This window comes from Pelecanus crispus, chromosome 2 (assembly GCF_030463565.1).
Source record: "Pelecanus crispus isolate bPelCri1 chromosome 2, bPelCri1.pri, whole genome shotgun sequence".
Lineage (NCBI taxonomy): Eukaryota > Metazoa > Chordata > Aves > Pelecaniformes > Pelecanidae > Pelecanus > Pelecanus crispus.
The window spans coordinates 107,022,757-107,044,114 of record NC_134644.1 but is presented as its reverse complement, the minus strand read 5'-3'; the positions used below and the strand labels follow the sequence as shown (position 1 = coordinate 107,044,114).

Genomic DNA, 21,358 nt, shown 5'->3' with positions numbered 1-21,358 from the left:
ATACAGAAACATTGTTACTAGGTAATCAATCTGTTGATTGAATCTGTTTTTGAGTATAAATACCTTTTTTTTTGGTGGTGGTGGTGCCTCTGAGTTTAATCCTTTCATAAGATCTTGTCTTCTCTCCAAACTGAAGTGTTTTTCTTACTTGTCTTGGTAGATACCTACCTAGCAGAGCTCACAATCTTCCCCTCCTTTCTTAGCTACTTTTTGCCATATTACCCAGTTCCAGATCTATTACCCAAGAATCACATTTGATTCTCATTCCTCTCTAGGTCTTCACATCCAGGTTAACTTCATAGTTTTTCACAGTCTTGTGAAATATCTTGCATGATATTCTAATGTATGTACCCATACAGTTAAAATTTATGTCATCTTGTGTTGTAACTTACATAATTGCATTTCTAAGTTCACGAGAATATTGTCTTGTAGTGATAGCAGTACAAAAGGCCTACGACTGTGTCACTGTTGTCTCCCCATTTTTTTAATCACATCCAACACAAACCGTTTGTCTTTGCTTTCGTGATAGAGTGCTGTAAGCTGTAAGCTATGTGCCATTGCTCAGATAGCAGTCAGATATTGAGACCTACTGCTGGTCAATCTGCATTGGCAGCCTTTGTTGCCTCCTGACTAAGTTATGAAAAGCAACACTGCTGTTGTTTCTCTCATGTTATCTTTAATACCCTGGAAAATTCCCCAGAAAATTATTTTTCTCTAGTGTCCTACTTAGAATTCTCCAGTGCTGCTTTACAAAAATTTGACGCTGCTGGTTTTATTGAGACCACAGTCTATGATACTGAAAAATACTGTCTTGTTTTTCTGTGCTCTGCCATCTGGATGTGTCCATTTGTTGTCTCCTGTTTATAAATTCATAAAATTAATGGTCATCTTCCTGTTTGATGTTTGTATAGTACTTAGCCCATTGGGATTGTCAAAATAAACAATGAAAAGAGCTCAACTGAATGCTGAAGAAGTAGGTTGGGTTTGCAGGGGTGACAGTTATGCACAAATTGGTTATATCTAATATTGAAATCCATGAAATACAGTGAAAATGGAATTCATGACATATTTAGAAAGTAAACATGTGAATTAGAGGGAAACTCTAATCTGGAGATCCTCTCATGGTCAACTTCCTTTTCCACCTTTCCAGATTCAGCAGTGCTTGGTTACATGAAAAACGTTGGGAAGATTTAAGGAGAAAAGAACAGAATAAGGTTCCATTAATATGATGGAAGCAACTGCTTAGTACTCTCTGTCTATTTTGTATCTCTTCTCTTTATTTATTCTTCATGGTAAGAGACATGACATTTATTTATACAACACTTTCCATTATTGCCTACAATTCCATTGTACTAATTGCTGCAGAAAAATGCGTAGCTTCTGTTTCTTCTGTGTATTGTGCTTAAAATATTAATATAGTATGACAGTTTAATTATAGCTAGTTTTACACCAAACCCATTTAAAATCCAAAGAAATTATACTCTTGAATGTAGGCGGAAAGAGACCTAGAAAATTTAGTTTAAGTGGCTGAAAATTTCAAAACACATGAGTAGTTTTAGACTGGAGTATAAATAGTGTCTTTGTCAATAAAAGATTCTTTACCCTTTTGCAGAAATAACACTTTTGATTATGGGGATATGTTCTGGGGAACATCAGTGACTTTGAGCCAGGAGTTTCAGGAGTCATTGTTGTGTTTTAACCCCAGCTGGCAACTAAGCCCCACACAGCCACTCGTTTATTCCGCCCTGGTGGGATGTGGGAGAGAATCAGAAGAGGAAAAGTGAGAAAACTCATGAGTTGAGATAAAGACAGTTTAATAAGTAAAGCAAAAGCTGCGCACACAAGCAAAGCAAAACAAGGAATTCATTCACTCCTTCCCATCGGCAGGCAGGTGTTCAGCCATCTCCAGGAAAGCAGGGCTCCATCACGCGTAGCGGTTACTTGGGAAGACAAACACCATCACTCCGAATGTCCCCCCCTTCCTTCCTCTTCCCCCAGCTTTATGTGCTGAGCATGAAGCCATATGGTCTGGAATATGCCTTTGGTCAGTTGGGGTCAGCTGTCCCAGCCATGTCCCCTCCCAGCTTCTTGTGCAGCCCCAGCCTACTCACTGGTGGGGTGGTGTGAAAAGCAGAAAAGGCCTTGAGGCTGTGTAAGCACTGCTCAGCAACAACGAAAACATCCCTGTATTATGAAAAGCTGGACATGAGCCAACAATGTGCGCTTGCAGCCCAGAAAGCCAACCGTACCCTGGGCTGCATCAAAAGCAGCGTGGCCAGCAGGTCGAGGGAGGTGATTCTGCCCCTCTACTCTGCTCTGGTGAGACCCCACCTGGAGCACTGCATCCAGCTCTGGGGCCCTCAGCACAAGAAGGACATGGACCTGTTGGAGTGGGTCCAGAGGAGGGCCACCAAAATGATCCGAGGGCTGGAGCACCTCTCCTATGAGGCCAGGATGAGAGAGTTGGGGCTGTTCAGCCTGGAGAAGAGAAGGCTGCGGGGAGACCTTATTGCGGCCTTTCAGTACTTGACTATGATTCTGTGATTCTGTCAACACTGTTTTCAGCACAAATCCAAAACATAGGCCCCTACTAGCTACTATGAAGAAAATTAACTCTATCCCAGCCAAAACCAGCACAGTCATTTATGTAATATGTTGTTGTGCTTTTAGAAGGCTTGAAAATTAGCTTTCCAGATTACGTCAATAAATTATAGGCAAAGTGAAGGATCATTTCTTTTTTTGTTTGTCCATTTTGTTCAAACAGGTTTTCCTCTGGTGAAGTTAGAATTTCAGAAATAACTTCTGTGCATATCATAATTCTTTTTTAGTCATTCTTAAAACTGATTTGCATAAAGATCCCTTCTGAATTTTTGCAGTGGGCTCTATACTCCCCCTGCTGAGCTCTTTGAATAGACAGAAAGTAAGCACATTATCAGTTAGCTTTCTCTTGAGAATTCTTAAAGCTAGGGAAGAACATAAAACTTCACTTTTCACTGTAATGGCTCAGATAAATGCTTTTGAATGCTTATTAAAAGAAGTGTTATTCATGCTTTGATTATTGTGGTTTGTGCGTGTAACAATGTTAACTTTGATTGTATTTTTAGTTAAGAGATTCACATTTATCAGTTTTTTATGTTTTTAATCGATTGCCTGTTATTATACTAGTGGCTAGGTATAGTAATGAACTACAGTATGTTTCAAGTATGTTAATTTTTTTCTTTAGCAAAACATGGCTAACGCTACTGATGTCTAAAACTCTGATGCAGGTTTTTTATATGACAGGCAACTTAATTAGCATTTACATACAGTATGCAAAGTATGTAAATGTTTAACTTTAGAAAACTTACATTAATCAAATATTAGGAGGTTTAAGTTGGCGCTGTTAGGAAGTAAGACAGTAAGAAACAAAGAGTCAGGGCATTGCAGAGTTGAGGTTACTACTGCAGTATTAGTTTAGCCAGGTTGAACTTAGGAAATACAGTTAAATATAACTCTAAACGTATTTATTTTTTATCTATTAAATAGAACATATAGAATGTACAACCTTGGTCAATTAATATTTGGGTAGAAACCATAACTCTGGAATTTCCTGACTTTCTGCTTCTTGGTTTATCGTTCTCAATGTTAGATATTAATTTTCTATGTAATAGTTACTGCATTTCAAATAATGCAAATACAAGTGACTTTATGGCCTATTTGTGTACCTAGTGAAGTCAACAGGAAAAATTGCAATTAGTTTAGTGAGAAAGGGATCAGGAACTTGTTTTAACTGTTAACAAGCTTCACTGATCAAAATCTCTCCCTCCTCTTTCATAAGTATATTGTAAGATATAGTGTGGCTCTGTATTTTCAGGAGGATTGTTTTTCTCAGTTATCATGGTTAAAATCCACTCTCGTGTTGCAAGTTAAAAATCTCAGGACTACATTCCTTTTTTCTTTTGCACAGGTTTCCCATGACTTCAATGAGCTGTTCTGAATTGTTGGAGATAAGAACAGCAGACCTACTCCCTATAGTTTATTTAAGCTCTTGTTTTGACATTCTGCTTCTGCTCTAGATGTTTGGTGTCCTGCATCCTGAGTTTCTCTTGTTTTATTGTTTACCATTTTCTTTAGAGATACCTCTTTTTTTTTAGGGAAGTGAAATTGAAAGTTTGTATTTCATGGGCCTTTATGATATTTGCCATTTGGACATCTCTGCCACACTTAAGATGATGTTCATTTGTACCTGTTCTGTTCTTTTTTCTGAGAAAGTAAGTCATGAAGGGAAATCTGTCTAGAAAAAAGTTGATGAAAATGTGATGAAAAGTCAAGTTATATCTACTAATGCCTATGTTATGTGATCAAATGACTAATCACAATATTTTAAAAGACTTTTTATTCAAAGTTAAGTCTATTGCGAGTAGATGCATTTGTTAGAAGTACTCTCTAACTTACTTCTGTCCTGTCAGCTAGAGACCTTGACATCTCCTCTGGAAATACTCTGATAGTCATGTGGTTTTAAAATGCTAGAAAAGTATTATAGTGACAGCCACAAGGTTAACTTTTGCAAAAAGGGGAGTGTCCTAGGAGAAAAAGATGAAGATATATATGTTGTGTTCAACTTAGAAAATCAAGGAAGATCTCGTTATTTTCACAAGAGCCTGAGTTAGTCTTTTAAAGATCTGTGTAAGGAGCCACTTGCACAACAGACTGGTAAAACTACAGGGTATGTACCAAAAATCAGGTGTCATACAATAATTAAGTAACTATAAAAAAAATTCTATAAGAAGTACTTGAAAATAGCCTATACTGTAACAAAAGTATTTGGTTGTAGAGCTATATTCTACTGAACAAGGGCAGTTTATCTCCTTATTATAAGACAAAAGAAAATCTGTAAAGAGTGTATAGTTTTTCTCTTCAACTTAAATATTTTTTAAATTCTGTGTTTATTTTTCTTAAAGGAAGCTGCACCTACAGAATCTCTGCTTAACTGGCAAGACTACGAAGGACGAACTCCCCTTCATTTTGCTGTTGCTGATGGGAATGTAGCAGTTGTTGATGTCCTGACCTCCTACGAAGGCTGCAATGTGACATCTTATGACAACTTGTTTCGAACTCCCCTTCACTGGGCAGCCTTACTTGGTAAACTGTACAATGCTGAAGTCATTTAATAATTAATTGACTGTGGTGTTTAATCTGTCTCTGCTTTTTATTTAATTCCAGCCTGGCATTATGCTAACTAACCTCTTAGAACAATAATAGTTTCTGCTAGACCAGGATTAGAAGTCTGTGTGTAGACTGGGGTTTTTTAGCTTCAGATTCTGTAAAGCACTGTAAAATGCATTACTTCAGCAGGCTCTGTATGCTCATGGTTTAAGAACAGTTAGAGTATATTGAGATGTTTTTGCATATGTAGCTTTGTTCATAGGTAAAAAGAACCCTGGTACTCTAGAGCGGTGGTGTCCAAAGTGGGGTGCACACACCCCAGCGTGTATGCAAGAAAATATCAGAATTTGTATTTATTTTTTATCTGAAAAAATAAGAAAACTTTACTGATATTTAATATACAGATTGATGCTAGCACCCTCACTTGGGTAAAGGGCTTAAGCCTTTTGTATTTACTGAGCTGTGCCACGCTAGCGGTCCTTTTCTAGGACAGGGTGGTGTGGGCGTCCCCCTTGGTAATTTAGTTGGGCTCATTACCTGGGGGAGATACCCTTATGTATGTAAGATGGTCATGTAGGGTTTGCGAGGTGCCTGAGGGAAGCGAGTGCTCCACAACACGGAGGGATTGACAGTGGAATCATTACTCACTTGTTCACTTTCAGCTTATTGCGATGTATTGCAGTTTACATGTGCAATTTAAGTGGAGTTATGGATATATTACCTAGTTTTTATTAAACTACCCCTCACAAAATAGCAAGTGACTTAAAAAGATTCCCGCAAAGAAACTGCAGATAATCTGATAATGCCAGTGCAAGTGAACAACAAGAAAATGGCAGAGGTGACACTTCTCTGACTCCTAGTACAAGCTCTTCATCAGATACATTATGACAATCTAATCAAATGTGACAAGAAGTTTTATTCAAATAAAGTTTTTGTCTGTTCACATTGCTACCCTGAGACTCAGATGCTCTGTAAATTATGACCTTGCATATGTGAATTCTGCGTGGTTTGGTTTTACAGGTTACAAAACTGGATCTTTGCAAAACAGGTAAAAACCTGATTAAATATAAATAGTCTAAATACAGGGAAATGCAACTTATAACATGACTGGCACAAAAATAATATGATTTAGAAAATTGACCTTCTATTTCCCATTCTCCTATGTGCAGGAGGGAAAAATAAATGCCAGGTACCAGATAAAAAGAGAATCTTCAAACACTCTCTCTCTCCTTTTAACAGGCTTCATCCCTATGACCCTCTGGGACACTGCAGGCACAGAATGCCAATAACAGAATCATATTGCTCACTGGAGCGAGTTACTGCAACTCCAGTGACAATATACATGTAGTTTGATTAAGTTTATTTTAAAAAAAAAAAAAAAAAAGAAGAAAGAGTGTTCTCAGATTTGCATTCAAGTAGGGATATTGAATTTTTACAGAGAAAATTGCGAAGCATTCTAAGTGTCATAGGATCGGTCTCCCAAAGAAATAGTCATTATCACTTGGTTCTGTCCAAGAAGCAAAATTTATAGTGTTTTGAAATTGATTGTATTTAAGAGAGAAGCTTTGTCTGTTGGAAAAATGGATTGTCTAATCCATGTGGAGTAAAGGGGGAAGATGTGCCAAGACCTCCAGAGTCCTTTGTGAACTTGATGAGGTCTCTAGGTGACATATGCCCATGGGGAACTTCTGATTGGTAAATCATGATATTTAGGGTTCTAAGTTAGATACTGGATGCTGTGTATACATCTCAGGGAGTCTGAAGTGTTAACTAAATGGGTTAACAGTAGGAAGTTTTAAGTAGTGCATGGATACAGCCACAAATACTCTGTTAAAGGTGATGGGTTGCATATGACTGCATCTTAGGGCATTGTTGCTCCTGTCACCTTTTCATTTGTGTAGATCAAGTCTCAGCCAAGTTACATCTCTTCTAAATAAAAGTACTACAGAAATGACAGTTCTTGACCTCAAGAAGTGAGTTTTAACGTTTACATTAATGTCCAAGTGAGATCCATCTTTGCACCAATTTATTTACTGTTGCACCCAATACAAAATTTTTTTTTTCAATTCCCTCAAGCCTTCTTTCTGATAGATAATTTAGGTAGATCTCCTGTCCTGATTACGGAGTTTGGTTACCCTTTTTCTAGTTGTGTGTCCTGAAAGTTCAGGCAACTTTTTTCCCCAGGCTCAGTACTCCTATTTTTTTCCTGCTAGGATTGCACTCAGAACCAACTTCTTCCAGTGCACCTCAATTCACTTCTTATGGTCTTGAGATGGGAAGAGCATAGCAACATTACATTTCTTCTTTTTAGTGTTTTTTTTCTGGTAGGAAGGGACAGAATGTTGTGATATTCTGGGTCTAGGCTTGTCTTAGTGGCTGAAAGGAAAGAGGACCCTTCCTGTACACCCTAAAGTCCCTAGAAAAAAATAATCCCCACATAGCTGTTCATCCTTTTTGACCCAAGACCTCTTGTATCTGATACTTTTGTACATATCAAGTGTGACAGTGCCATGCCACAAAAGAAAGCTTGCCTAGTCCTCCATCTCTTAGGTTTTTAAAAGCTACAGACCACAACTGTTACACAGCTTCATTCTGCAATTGTTGGTGTTTCATTAAAAAAAGTCTACTGCTAGGAGAAAGGTTTACCTACTTTATTTCATTTATTCTAAAGTAATTCAAGTCAACTGTACAAAAGTAACAAGCTGCAAAATTGATTGTTTTCCCCACATGCAAGATACTAGGAGATTTCTCGTGTAAAATCAAGAGTATTTTTATGTGATTTATGCCTTATAGTATCTCTTAAAATACCAAATCATTAAGATATTCTGTGAGCTGCATATGCCTACAAAAGAAAGCATATGAAAGGATCAGTTGACCTTAGCGTCAATATGCAATATTGTGTCTTTGTTTTCCTGTCTGTGAAATGGATATAAAGTTATCGCCCGCCACCCCCCCCCCCCAGTGCTGTGATTTTAATCTAAAAACATTCTAATCTGTTTTGATGGGAGGAATTGTGTGTGTCAGTTTGTTGTTTATTGCAGATACCGCAGCTTGTAGTAGACTAGCCTCCAGGCTCTGCTGTACATCTTCAGTTGAAATTTTGATTGAATAAAATAAGTAAAAAATTTACACTTAATTTCTGTAAAACAATATGATGAAACTGTCAATGTTGGTTTAGCCTGCCTTTTAATGTAGATGGACAAATGCTCATCATCATCAGTCTATGCTCACTGTACAGCTTCTGACTGACCTTTCACTCAAATGCAGCATCTCAGCTGAATTATCAGAAGCTTTTTCTGGAAATATTCAACTCATTCATTGCAATGTTAATAACACAGTTGTCTGACCAGCTACTGCTGGTTTCTTTGTTTAGGGAAATGTTCTAGTAATTTCTTTTAAAAGAAATAGAAAATCTTTCCACATGTTCCTATTCATAGGGCATTCTGATTTACGGATGCCCCTCAAAAATGGTAGAGTGTGGAACTGCAACACTATTGGGAAGAATGCGCATGCCAGGCTTAATAGTTCAAATATCAAGTCTTATGTTTCTCTTTTATGCTTAGACTATAATAGCTACAATACAAACATACTATTATTTATTGAAGTCTGTCATTTTCTTCTGTTTCTTTGGTTTTTTTTTTTTAATATGTGTTTAACTTTAGGATTCAATACATGTCTGGTTTTATTATATTATTTTTCTCAGGTCATGCACAGATTGTCCATCTCTTATTAGAAAGAAATAAGTTTGGAACTATCCCATCTGATAGTCAAGGTGCAACACCCCTACATTATGCGGCACAGAGCAACTTTGCTGTAAGTAGCACATACCCTAAATGTGAAATAAATATATTTTGCTGAAATACTTGTAACAAAGTGTTGGGGTTGTTTTTAATATCTTATAAACACAGTGTTGTCTGCACAAGCTTAATTCAGAGTTTTCCTATGTTATGTGATATAAAGGTGGTTAATTTCAAACTATTAAAAATAGATTTGAAAAAAAATAAATTGCTGTACAAAGAAAGGCCCTTTGATCCATATGTTTGCATCAGAACACACAGTAGTCATTTAGGTACTTCAGTAGAAGTAGGCACACACTATTTTACAGTGCTTTCACTTTTTAAGGCTCATTATAGCAAAATCTAAGCAGTTATAAAGTATGTAGGGTAACATCACCTGTATGAGTGCACAGCTGCTTCAGTACAGTCAAACCAGCCTTTGCCTTCAAGGAGGTGATTAACTTATGAATATTTGCTGTTATGAATGAGCCATTGTCTCATAAAGCATGGCTAAAGAGTGAGTACCTTTCGTCACATTTCTCCCTGAACACTGTATTTTTAAAAGGCTTTTAAAGGGGTGGTTTGTTGGTTTTTTTTTTTAATTCAGACAACAAAGAAAATTAGTTTCTCAGACAGCCTAATTCTTGTATTTTGGTAGAGTTGGTAATTTTTTTCCAGAGCAAGGTCAGATATGATAGAGTTAGGTATAAAACTCAGCAGTTTAATGATTGCTGGTCATAGATGTTATTACAGAAGTAGTTCTCAGGTACCGGAACTTAAGAAGGCTTTTTGCATGCTGCTCTGTCTCTCATAGTTGAATTACGCCATGTATAGTAAGCTGGGAGCTCCCATCTAAGTTTTCTTCAGTTGTATTATTCATAACCTCCCTTTACAAAAGGGGTTATTTAGCACCTAATTAGTGTAGTTATTTGGCATGTATTGCAGCATTTTCTTAACAGGGATACTAATTTGGGGCTTTCTTGCCTACCAATGTGTTAATTTTCATAAAACAAGTAAAATGTTAATGCCTTTGAGAACCATTCAAGTTAACAAATCCAGAAGTACTATTGAAAGAGGGAACTGGCCAATATATGTTAATACCACAGCTCTCACCTTCTGTTTCCTTGCGAGAGTGAGTTTGGGGGTTTTGGTGGGGTTTTTTGGAGGTGGTCTTAGTAAGACCATACAGATATTTTTTAAATTGAGACTTTCATTGGAGCATATTTCTGTGTATAATTTACACCTTTTTGGAGAATATTTTATTGATGCTGATTATTGTCCATTACGTAGTATGTACAATTTAGGTCTGACTCACATGCGTAAAATATTTATGTTGTAAAAGTCTTTCTTTCTAGTTTGAGTCAGACTCATGGGAAAGATGGAATGTTTTTGTTTACAATCTGGTGATTATCTCCACATGCTTTTATCTTTTTTATCTTTTCTATATTGATACATTCCTAAAAAATGATTTTTCATACTGGCTTGCTTTCTCTGGGTTTGATTCAGTCGTACAAAACATCTTCATTATGTTGCTGCCTTTTGATCCCGCCAGCCAGCCAAACTGTGATATCATTTGGGTTTTTATGGGGAAATAGAGTAGGTGATGGAGTCAGACATTCTTTTGTAATCTTGTGTACTTACAATGAATGTACTGTTTCCCATTTCACATGAAGAATCAAACAGGAGAGTCTCATTCAGATCTGCAAGCCTCTTTTAGCTAGTGATGTATCCAAGAGCCCCTGTTTATGCATGTCCAAATCATGTCTGGAGCTTCTCTTCTTTACCACTATGGCTGTTTCTGAGCACCACTGTTTGCTTTTTTCTCAATTACATACAAGTCCTTGAGTAATTCCCACCACTGCATTCCATATACATAGTCAAACAACTGAGTGGAGACACATCCATGTTTGTTTTGGCAGTAACATCTATATATTTATGGTTTGAGAGCCACCTTGTTGTTCTGTTTAGTCTGCCCAAGTTTAGATAGGCATGGTATGTTTCTCAGTTAAAATGCGACATTTCTTAGTCCCTAACAAGAAGAAAGTTTGTTCTTTTGTGTCTATTATAAATATTTGCATTGCTTTCAGTTTTACTTAACTCGATATCTTGTCCTTTGCTCTGTTTTTCTGTGGGTTACTTATATGACATTTTTGGTTTTTAAAGACTGAAGAGATTTAGCTGGCACTTAATTTACGTGAAGAATTTGTTCTCTAAGACTAACTTATCCCCACTTATTATAGAAGGAAAAGTTCTAGAAGAAGAGAAGTTACCTAATAGAACCACCAAAATAGGGTGCCTGAAATTTAGATGGCTTATGTATGCTGCAGAATGTCCAAATAAACACTGTTTTTTAAATTTTTGAACTTTATGTGTGAAGGCAGATGCTCTATTAGTATTAATTTTAGTATGTAGAATGCAGGACTAAATCTGGGTGGGGTTTTTTCTGAATTTTTCCAGAGATGTCCAAGACAATGTACTTCCCTTTCACATACTTGTATAGATTGACCTAGTAAATGAAATGTGGATACCCCTGTCATATTTTTGAATATTCAAAAATAGTATTTAGTATTTTTCAGAGTTTCTTGATAACACAGAATAAAATGATCGAGGTTTACTTCTCTCCTTTACTGTTGTTTTTCAGCTTTGTTGTTTTTTGTTTTCTCCACTTTTTTAAGAGATAAAATACATGTCACTTTTCGTGACAAAATACATGTAGAATTAAACTGATTGATACTTCTGTTTTCCGATTTCTTAACCATCCTGTTCTGATTTAATTTAATTTTGTTTTCAAGTTGTGATAACTTCATTTTGAAAAATAAGTCTTATAGCACTATGGGATTTTCTTCCACTTTTCCCCATTAAAAACTCTAGGAAAAAAGAGTGGTTGAAAGAAACATTGCTGTGCTAAAACTTAATGAAAAATAAAATTACTTATTTATGTTTGTAGGATGTGTGCCTTAGTATTGAAAAGGTCCAGCCTTCATACTGCTTTTCACTTTGCAGGATTTCAAGCAGTGCACAGTACTGGTAGGGTGCTGAGTTGCTGGCCTAATGAGTAGCCATTTGTGTTTGAGGTGTAGTGGTGGTCAGTGTGAGTACACAAAGCTATAAACACATGCTGGTGTGTGTGGAAGGCTTAATGTTTCTATTCCTCATTATTTCTGGCTGGACCATTTTACAATAAACTGATAGTTCATATAGGGACCCAAATTCACAAAGCTGTTAGGATCTTAGATGACATTAACATAAGTTAAATGAGAAATTTCCTATTTCTTTAAAGGGATGAAATAATAAGTAGGAGGTAAAAAAAATCCAGACTAATGAATAGGACTTAGGCATTTAAACACCTTTGTGATTATAAGCATTTGATTCCTTATAGCCAAGGAATTCTCATCCTACCCAGAGCAGTGATAGAGCTATTTTGGGGTCACGCAGGGGAAAGGATAAAATAGTGTTAATACTAAAATATAAAAAAAAATAAAATAATGAATCCCACTTTTTTCAGGTTTTATTGGCTAGCCTATCAGTGGCTCTTAAGAGATGTTTACCAGCTGCTAAATACACTTTGCCTTTGTAAGGCATTAGATAGAAAAGGGAAAATCTAACCCTAATTCTTTTTCTAGCGGTCGTGATTTCCCCTCCCTTCCTTTCCTGTGTGGCTTACTAAGAATTTAGCAGCAGGTTAAACAAGTGGACTTGTTTGCTGACAGCTTAACACAAACACAGCATTTGAAGAAATAATTCTTTTTGCTCTGATTTAAATAGAGATTTTAGTGTAACAGTTACAGTGGAAAGCTTGGACTCAGGTGTAAAGATTTTATTCATCTTTTTTGATTTATGGTATTTCAGTAATTAGTAACCTGTTGATATTATTAAATATTAGGAAATATGTCTATGTTGCCCCAGCAGTTGTGGTTTGGGTTTTTTTTTTGAATAGTCAAATTATTAGAGTTTGGCAAACTAAAATATTTGCATTTGTGGTCATATTTAGAATTGGAGCAAAAGATATGTCAGGACAATATTTTGAAGGAACATTATTTTAGTATCATAGTATTACAGTAATGTTTTGATAAGCTGATAATATTTTTCCCATTGCTTTCTTCACAGTGACTGCATTGTCTTTTACTTCCTTATGATGAACACGTGATGTTTGACACTAAAAAGAAAAAAGCATGAAATAAATGACAGTGTTAAACTCATAGTGAAGGATGCACTATGAACATTGACAAGGAAAAGGGCATAGCAGAAAATACAGTGCTCCTATTGAGCTATTACTCTACATAAACATAAAAAGGAAAAATGAAGCTTTGATTTGCTTCATAAACAGCTAAATGAGACACAATAGTTTCTTGTTGTTACAGATTCCTTTTAATGTTAATTTCAATAGTATGTCTTTTCAGGAAACAGTTGAAGTATTTTTGAAACATCCTTCTGTAAAAGATGACTCAGATCTTGAGGGAAGAACGTCCTTCATGTGGGCAGCTGGCAAAGGCAGTGATGATGTCATTAGGACTATGCTGACTTTAAAATTGGATATTGATATCAATATGACAGACAAATACGCTGGCACAGGTAAGATACTTTACAATAAAGAGTCACTGGATGTTTCCAGTTAGTGTGATTTCCACCAAATAAAAAACAGTGTTAGAAGCTATATTAATCTTTTTCTGAATGTGTACCTTAATTGTGAAAATATTTCTGCATTAGCTTAATTATGTGTGTGAGTCACTTCTTTGCCTTATTGTGGCAAGGAAACAAATCTTTTCTGTGCAGATTGGACCAGTTCATTTGAAACATAGCAAGAAGAAGAAATGTACTGCTGTGCTGCTATTTAGTTAGATCTGTTATCCTGGGAAAGGAAGAGCTGTTCTGTATTTGGAGAATAAAATGAAACATAATTGCATAAAAAGCCCTCCCTGAAAATGCCTGTTAAAAAAATTTGTTTATCAGTAAATAATTACTTTGAAACAGTATAGAGCAAACTAACTGGTGAAGTGACTAAGTTATATTCATGAAAATCATAAGTACCATAGTTATTTGTAAAGATAGTGTAATAAAGATTAGAGCTATTGCACTTGTGTTGTCCAAACAAGAGGTTAAACTTGATATCCCCCAAGTTTATCATCCCGTTATCTGCCTGAAGCAAAAGATAGGTTTGCAACACTGTGTTTCAGAATTCAAGCATGCAAGTCATGAAATTAAAAATTTCCTATAGCAACTATGAATTTATCTCCTTTAATGAAAAATTATAAGACTTTGTGGTAGAAATATTGTACCTATATAGCACTTTCAACAAAAATAGAATAAACAGTTCTGAGAGAGAGACAGGTGTTGAAGGGTATATGTATACAACAGTGTTGGAAATACAGGTAAGAGTAGTGGAGCTGTATAGTGTGCTGATGACATCTGAATAAAAAAAGAGGAGAATGTTGGCCTAAATTGGAGGGATTTGGTAGCAGGGGGCTGCAGAGGTAAGCTGTGTGGCAGGAGGTCATGAACTACTCTGTGCCAGTCACAGCCAGGTCACAAATGTAGAAGGTAAGTGCAAAAATGTATACCTATGTCTAGTAAGCAGTAAAAGTAGCCAAGCTGATAGTCAGAGCACACAACTGTGAATAATACAGTAGAGGGCATTTCTCCTGAAAAGAGAACTATGTTATTTTAAACAAACAAGAATGTATATTGCAATGTTTTTTTATATAAATTTTTATATATTTGTTTTAAAGTATGCTTTATATATCTGTTGGCTGCACACACACACAAACTAGCCTAAGCTGCATGCTTAGATTAGGGAGCTTGCAGCGTAGATCTGTCCCACCCAAGAAACAAAGATATGAGTTTAACAGCTTTTCTCTTTTCAGATCACACTTCGAATAACATAAAAATGGTAAATAAATGCAACGTCAGGATTGCATGGTTCAGGATTTGAAAGATAGCATGTATGAATATTACTTTCATAGAAAAAAATTGAGATTTTTTATTTCCTTTGGTGGTATGGTGGGTTTTTACACAAAAAGCCAAATACAGTTACCATAAAATTCTACATAAATATCTAAATTCTTGCTTTCCTTACAAGTTAACACACCAAAAAATCAGTCTTTCTGAGTTATAATAGTTTGTAATTTTTGAGTTTAAGAAACAGTGCAACAAAAAAAAATCTCAGTGTTCATGTTTGATGACTTAGGAGTTAGTCAGTAGGACCCCATGGGAAACTACCCTCAAGGACAAGGGAGCAGAACAGAGCTGACAGATCTTTAAGGATGCTTTCCATAGGGCGCAAGAGCTCTCGATATCCAGGTGTAAGAAATCAGGAAAGGAAGGCAAGAGACTGGCATGGATGAGTTGAGACCTGCTGGTCAAACTAAAGGGCAAGAAGGAAATGCACAGGCAGCAAAAGCAGGGATAGGTATCCTGGGAAGAGTATAGGGATGCTGCATGGTTGTGTAGGGATGGGGTCATGAAGGCTAAGGCACAGCTGGAGCTGAACTTGGCAAGGGATGCAAAGAATAATAAGGGCTTCTACAGGTATGTCAGCCAGAAAAGGAAGGTCAAAGAAAGTGACCAAAGTGCCATCAAGACTGGCAAACTAGTAACAATGGATGAGAAGGCTGAGGTACTCAGCAACTTCTTTGCTGCAGTCTTCACTGGCAGCCTCTCTTCCCACGCCTCTCAAGTGGATGGACCACAAGACAAGGACTTGGGGAGCAAAGTCCCTCCCACTGTAAGGGAAGATCAGGTTCATGACCACCTGAGGAACCTGAATATACATAAATCTATGGGACCTGACGAGATGCATCCCAGAACTCTGAGGGAATTGGCTGATGTAGTTCATTCTAGTAGTAGTTTCAAGCCATTCTTCATGATACTTGAAAAGTCATGGCAGTCAGGTGAAGTCCCTGGTAACTGGAAAAAGGGAAACATTGCACCCATTTTTAAAAAGGGTAGTAAGGAGGATCATGGGAACTAGAAACCTGTCAGCCTCACCTCTGTGCCTGGGAAGAACGTGGAACAGATCCTCCTAGAAGCTATGATAAGGCACATGGAGGACAGAGAGGCGAAGCATGGCTTCACCAAAGGCAAGTCCTGCCTGACCAAACTAATGGCCTTCTACAATGGAGTGACTACATCAGTGGACAGAGGAAGAGCTACCGATGTCTATCTGGACTTCTGTAAGGCCTTCGACACAGTCCCCCACAACATCCTTCTCTCTAAATTGGAGAGATATGCATTTGATGGATGGACTGTTCGGTGGATAAAGAATTTGTTGGATGGTCACATCCAGAGGGTAGTGGTCAACGGCTCAATGTCCAGATGGAGATCAGTGACAAGTGGTATCCCTCAAGGGTCCGTATTGGGACCAGCACTGTTTAGTATCTTCATCAAGGACATAGTCAGAGGGATTGAGTGCACCCTCAGCAAGTTTGCAGACAACACCAAGCTCGGTGGTGCAGTTGACACCTGAGGGACAGGATGCCATCCAGAGAGACCTGGACAAGATCCAGAAGTGGGCCCGTGTGAACCTCATGAGGTTCAACAAGGCCAAGTGCAAGGTCCTGCACCTGAGAAGGGGCAACCCCTGATATCAGTACAGGCTGGGGGATGAAGGGATTGAGAGAAGCCCTGCAGAGAAAGACTTGGGGGTGCTGGTGGATGAAAAGCTGGACATGAGCCGGCAATGTGTGCTTGCAGCCCAGAAAGCCAACCGTATCCTGGGCTGCATCAAAGGAAGCGTGGCCAGCAGGTTGGGGGAGGTGATTCTGCCCCTCTACTCTGCTCTGGTGAGACCCCACCTGGAGCACTGCGTCCAGCTCTGGAGCCCTCAGCACGAGGACATGGACCTGTTGGAACGGGTCCAGAGGAGGGCCAGAAAAATGATCTGAGGGCTGGAGCACCTCTCCTACAAGGCCAGGCTGAGAGAGTTGGGGTTGTTCAGCCTGGAGAAGGAAGGCTCCAGAGAGACCTTATTGCAGCCTTCCAGTACTTAAAGGGGGGTTATGAGAAAGATGGGGACAAACTTTTTAGCAGGGCTTTTTGTGATAGGACAAGGGGTAACGGTTTTAAACTAAAAAAGGGTAGATTTAGACTAGATATAAGGAAGATTTTTTTTTTTTTGCAATGAGGGTAGTGAAACACTGGAACAGGTTGCCCAGAGAGAGGTGGTAGATGCCCCATCCCTGGCAACATTCAAGGTCAGGCTGGATGGGGCTCTGAGCACCCTGATCTAGTTGCAGATGTCCCTGCTCACTGCAGGGGGGTTGGACTAGATGACCTTTAAAGGTCCCTTCCAACCCAAACTATTCTATGATGCTGTGACTTTACAAACTACATACTCTACAATTTTAGTTGTGTTTCATCTTTCATTAGTCTCACCTATATTTGCTCCTTCCTGACAATTCCCTTTTAAATACCTCACAGACCTTAAGGTGCAGTAATGTAGTCACTGTGCAAACCTCCTTACAAATGGTTTTCTTCTTTGCAGACAGTAATCACATACTGTGTTTCTGAAATTACTCAGGTGTGGATTTCATGCTTGAATAATTCGGTGGTTGGGTTTATTATCTTTTGGTCTTAAACCTTTCATAGCGGTGATGTGTAATCACCTTTTAATCTTGATTTTGTTGTAAGGCTTTTAATCCAAGGAAATGAATGGATTTTCCATTTACTTAAAACTGCTGTTGTATAGAACACACTAATAGTCTTAAAGTGGGAAACTATGCTGTTTGTTGCTTGCTGTCGAGCAATCTGAACTTTACCATTGTGCAAGCATGTGCAGTAGCATGGGCTTTATTATAGTGAGCTGTAAACTTAAAAGGAAGCCCACCAGTAAATCACTGTCTGATTTCAGACCTGCGTTTTTTTCCAAAGGTTCTTCATCATTCCCAGGTTTTGGTGAGGGAAAGGTAGCGTTGTATTCTGACGGGAAACTATGCACTAACAGAAAATAGCATACATGCCACCGTGCCTGGGATACAGTTGCTGAGGAGAGTTCAAGGTTGTGTTTTTCTGACTTTTATGTGTGGACTCAGTTAAGCTCAGTTATAATGTTGCATTACCACAGCCTTTTGCATTTACTTAAAAAGAGCAAGCTCTCCATTCAGCTTTGCTAGAACATCCAGACTGTCCGTATTGTGTAGGAGAATGACACCAGGGGAAAGGAATTTCCCTCTTCGCAGAGATCAGCGCTGCAGGAGCATTACAGGGGCAGCTTTATAGCTCTGCCGTCACTCTGTACAATGGGAGAGGGTTCTGTCTGTCGGCTGAACAAAGGGCCTATTGTGACCAGCTGGCTGAAGAATCTCTTCAGTCACCGTGACTCCATCACAGAAAATTTGGCTTACAAGAAAATATTGAGCACAAAGTGCGAAACGAGATGCCTGCGTCAGAATGAGTGATAGAGGGGAAGAACTGGCCAAGCTGACACAGCAGCTCTTTTTCTATTGTATTGTTATACACACCCCATGTGTCATCTGATGGAGTGGTTTACTGCCTTTGGTTTCATAAGAAATGCAGTATAAAAACCAGAACCTAGAGTTTACTGTGAGGTCAGGCCATGAAAACCAGGCCCATCCAAATGTACAAAGTGACAGGGATCTCATTCTTCTCAAATTTCTACTGATAGCCACCCACTCGCATAGCTACTGCAGATCTTACTGCTTACAGATATTTTTCATGAGTGCGATGGGTGCCCCTATGCTTTTTAGCTGCAACAGTTAAACATCAGTGTCATCTTAAAGGCATGATTTCAATTACTAAGGCAGCCCTTCTCATGCTTCCTCTGGCTGTGACCCCAGTTCTTGTAGGAAGTGCCTCATTTGTCTGTATCACAATTCCAGTTACTATCACTGATTTTGAGATTGTGTGTTTTAAGGCAACACACTTCAACTGGGTTTGATTCACGGACAGTACAAACAACCTGTGCATTTCAGTAGTGCCTGGGTAGGAGGTTATACTGGGTTACTGTTTCATAAGCTGTGCGAAGCTGGTACCAGTGGTAAACAGTAGCAGGCAAATACAAAAAGCCTGACTGTTTTGATTGCTGGCTATGGTTCAAGAAGCAATTGCTTCTAACGTTGACCTTCATGGTGTGCTTTTCTGTATAATGCCTCTGCTGGATCCCGACCCTGCCTGTTTTAACATTAAACAAGTAGAAACATGTAGGTACTGTTTACAGCCCCACATTTTGCTTGCTTGAGCAGACTGAATTCTCACCAAGGATAAATATTTCATAGAATGATAGAATGGTTTAGGTTGGGTGTCCTGGTTTCAGCTGGGATAGAGTTAATTTTCTTCCTAGTAGCTGGCATACTGCTGTGTTTTGGATTTACTGTGAGAACAATGTTGATAACATGCTGATGTTTTAGTTTTTGCTAAGTACTGCTTATGCTAGTCAAGGACTTTGCAGCTTCCCATGCTCTGCCAGGTGCACAAGAAACTGGGAGGGGGCACGGCCAGGATAGTTGATCCAAACTGGCCAAAGGGCTATTCCATACCATATGACATCATGCTCAGTATATAAACTGGGGGCGGGGGTTGGCCGGGGGGCAGCGATCACTGCTCGGGAACTGTCTGGGTATCGGTCGGCGGGTGGTGAGCAATTGCATTGTGCATCACTTGCTTTCTATATTGTTATTACTATTATTATTATATTGTTATTATTACTACTACTACTGCTATTTTACTTTATTTCATTTCAATTATTAAACTGTTCTTATCTCAACCCAGGAGTGTTTCTCACTCTTGCTCCTCCGATTCTCTCCCCCATCCCATCGGGGTAGGGGGAGTGAGTGAGCGGCTGTGTGGTGCTTAGTTGCTGGCTGGGGCTAAACCACAGCAGTTGGAAAAGACCTTTAAGATCATTGAGTCCAATTGTAAACCTAACACTGCCGAGTCCACCACTAAACCATGTCCCTAAGCACCACATCTACAAGTCTTTTAAATACCTCCAGGGATGGTGACTCAACCACTTCCCTGGGCAGCCTGTTGCAGTGCTTGACAACTCTTTTGGTGAAGAAATTTTTCCTAATACCCAATCTAAACCTCCCCTGGTGCAACTTAAGGCCATTTCCTCTTGTCCTATCACTTGTTACTTGGGAAAAGAGACCAACACCCACCTTGCTACAACCTCCTTTCAGGTAGTTGTAGAGAGTGATAAGGTCTCCCCTCTGCCTCCTTTTCTCCAGGCTAAACAACCGCAGTTCCTTCAGCCGCTCCTCATCAGACTTATGCTCTAGAAATATCATGGGGAAATATGAATTCACTTTACTAAATGCACATTTATGAACTGCACTGGTTTGTATTTTCATTCTAAATTATTTTGATTTTGTCATCTGTGAAATATTCTACATGTAAGGTAGTATGAGCATGTAGATTATCTGATTCGATTGCTGACTACAGAAAATAATCAAAGCATTTTGAAGTCAAATTGTAAGTGAAATCACCAATATATGTATCCTCCATTGGTTTGAAAGCTCATTGCTGTGTGTATTTCTCCTTTCCTTCAAAAAGAACTGTGAACTGGTTGGACTGGCATTTCAGCATTTTCCTCAAGTCCAGCTGACAGTGCCCTCAGGATGCTGTTAGGTGATAGCAACTTCAGTTATAGAACACCATGTCTTTACTTCTGAGGTCTAAAGTATCTAAAGTAGCTCTGTGTTACTTGTTGGACTCAGTGAAGTCTGCATACATTCAAATATGAGAGGACAAAGAAAACTATGGAAGAGTAGGAGTCTGCAGAATCAACTTGCATAGTTTACATACAACTGAACTTCATAAATTGTAGGGATGAGACAAAATGCAGTATCTGGTCTTTCCATCATCTTTTTCTTTTTCCTGAAGAAACAGCGAGCTGCAGATACTGTGCAAGATGTGATGGCCTTGCTACATAATTTTGTGTATAATTTTCTCCACATAATTCTGGGGAAAAAAAGGGGTGGGGGGCAAGAACAGCTGGGCAGTTATCTGGAGTTAGTTTTAATTGAGACAGCTTTGTTGATTTGAAAGAAAGAAAAAAGGTATTTTCAGGAAAACATTGAAGAAATAATGAAAGCTTTCTTTCACTGGCAATAGGCAGTTTCATCTTTACTGGGGTGATGTAAAAATGCCACAAAACAGAGGCAGAAGTAGATCATGTTACGTTCTCTTAATCAGAAGCTGCTTACCTTCCATGAATCCTCAGTATAACCCAGTCTTGGTGGTATTAAAATTCCTATTTGTACAAGTTAGAAACGTGTTTCAGGGCTAACAGGTTTTCTGTTTATTGCTTGCATGGCAAGAAAATGTCATTAGTGATCACTTTGTATGATTTTTCGGTTTCTTGTGGTTGAAAAGCATGTTTTCCACCAAAAATGGTTGAAATTAATTTTTATTTTGACTGTCCTAATTGTGAACCTCCAAAGCTCATGGTGTTGTGCTTTCTTTTTCCTACTACTTTATTCTTT

The 21,358-nt window shown here is 38.4% G+C and overlaps 1 protein-coding gene across 1 annotated transcript in view; it reads left to right on the top strand.

The window, feature by feature from the left end:
* INVS (inversin) overlaps nt 1–21,358 on the top strand; it is a 103,771-nt gene that overhangs the window by 43,772 nt on the left and 38,641 nt on the right. The window contains exons 5-7 of the mRNA XM_075728337.1: nt 4,941–5,121; nt 8,849–8,958; nt 13,322–13,493. Of these exons, the coding sequence (XP_075584452.1) occupies nt 4,941–5,121; nt 8,849–8,958; nt 13,322–13,493 (463 nt within the window). The remainder of the gene's footprint in view (nt 1–4,940; nt 5,122–8,848; nt 8,959–13,321; nt 13,494–21,358) is intronic.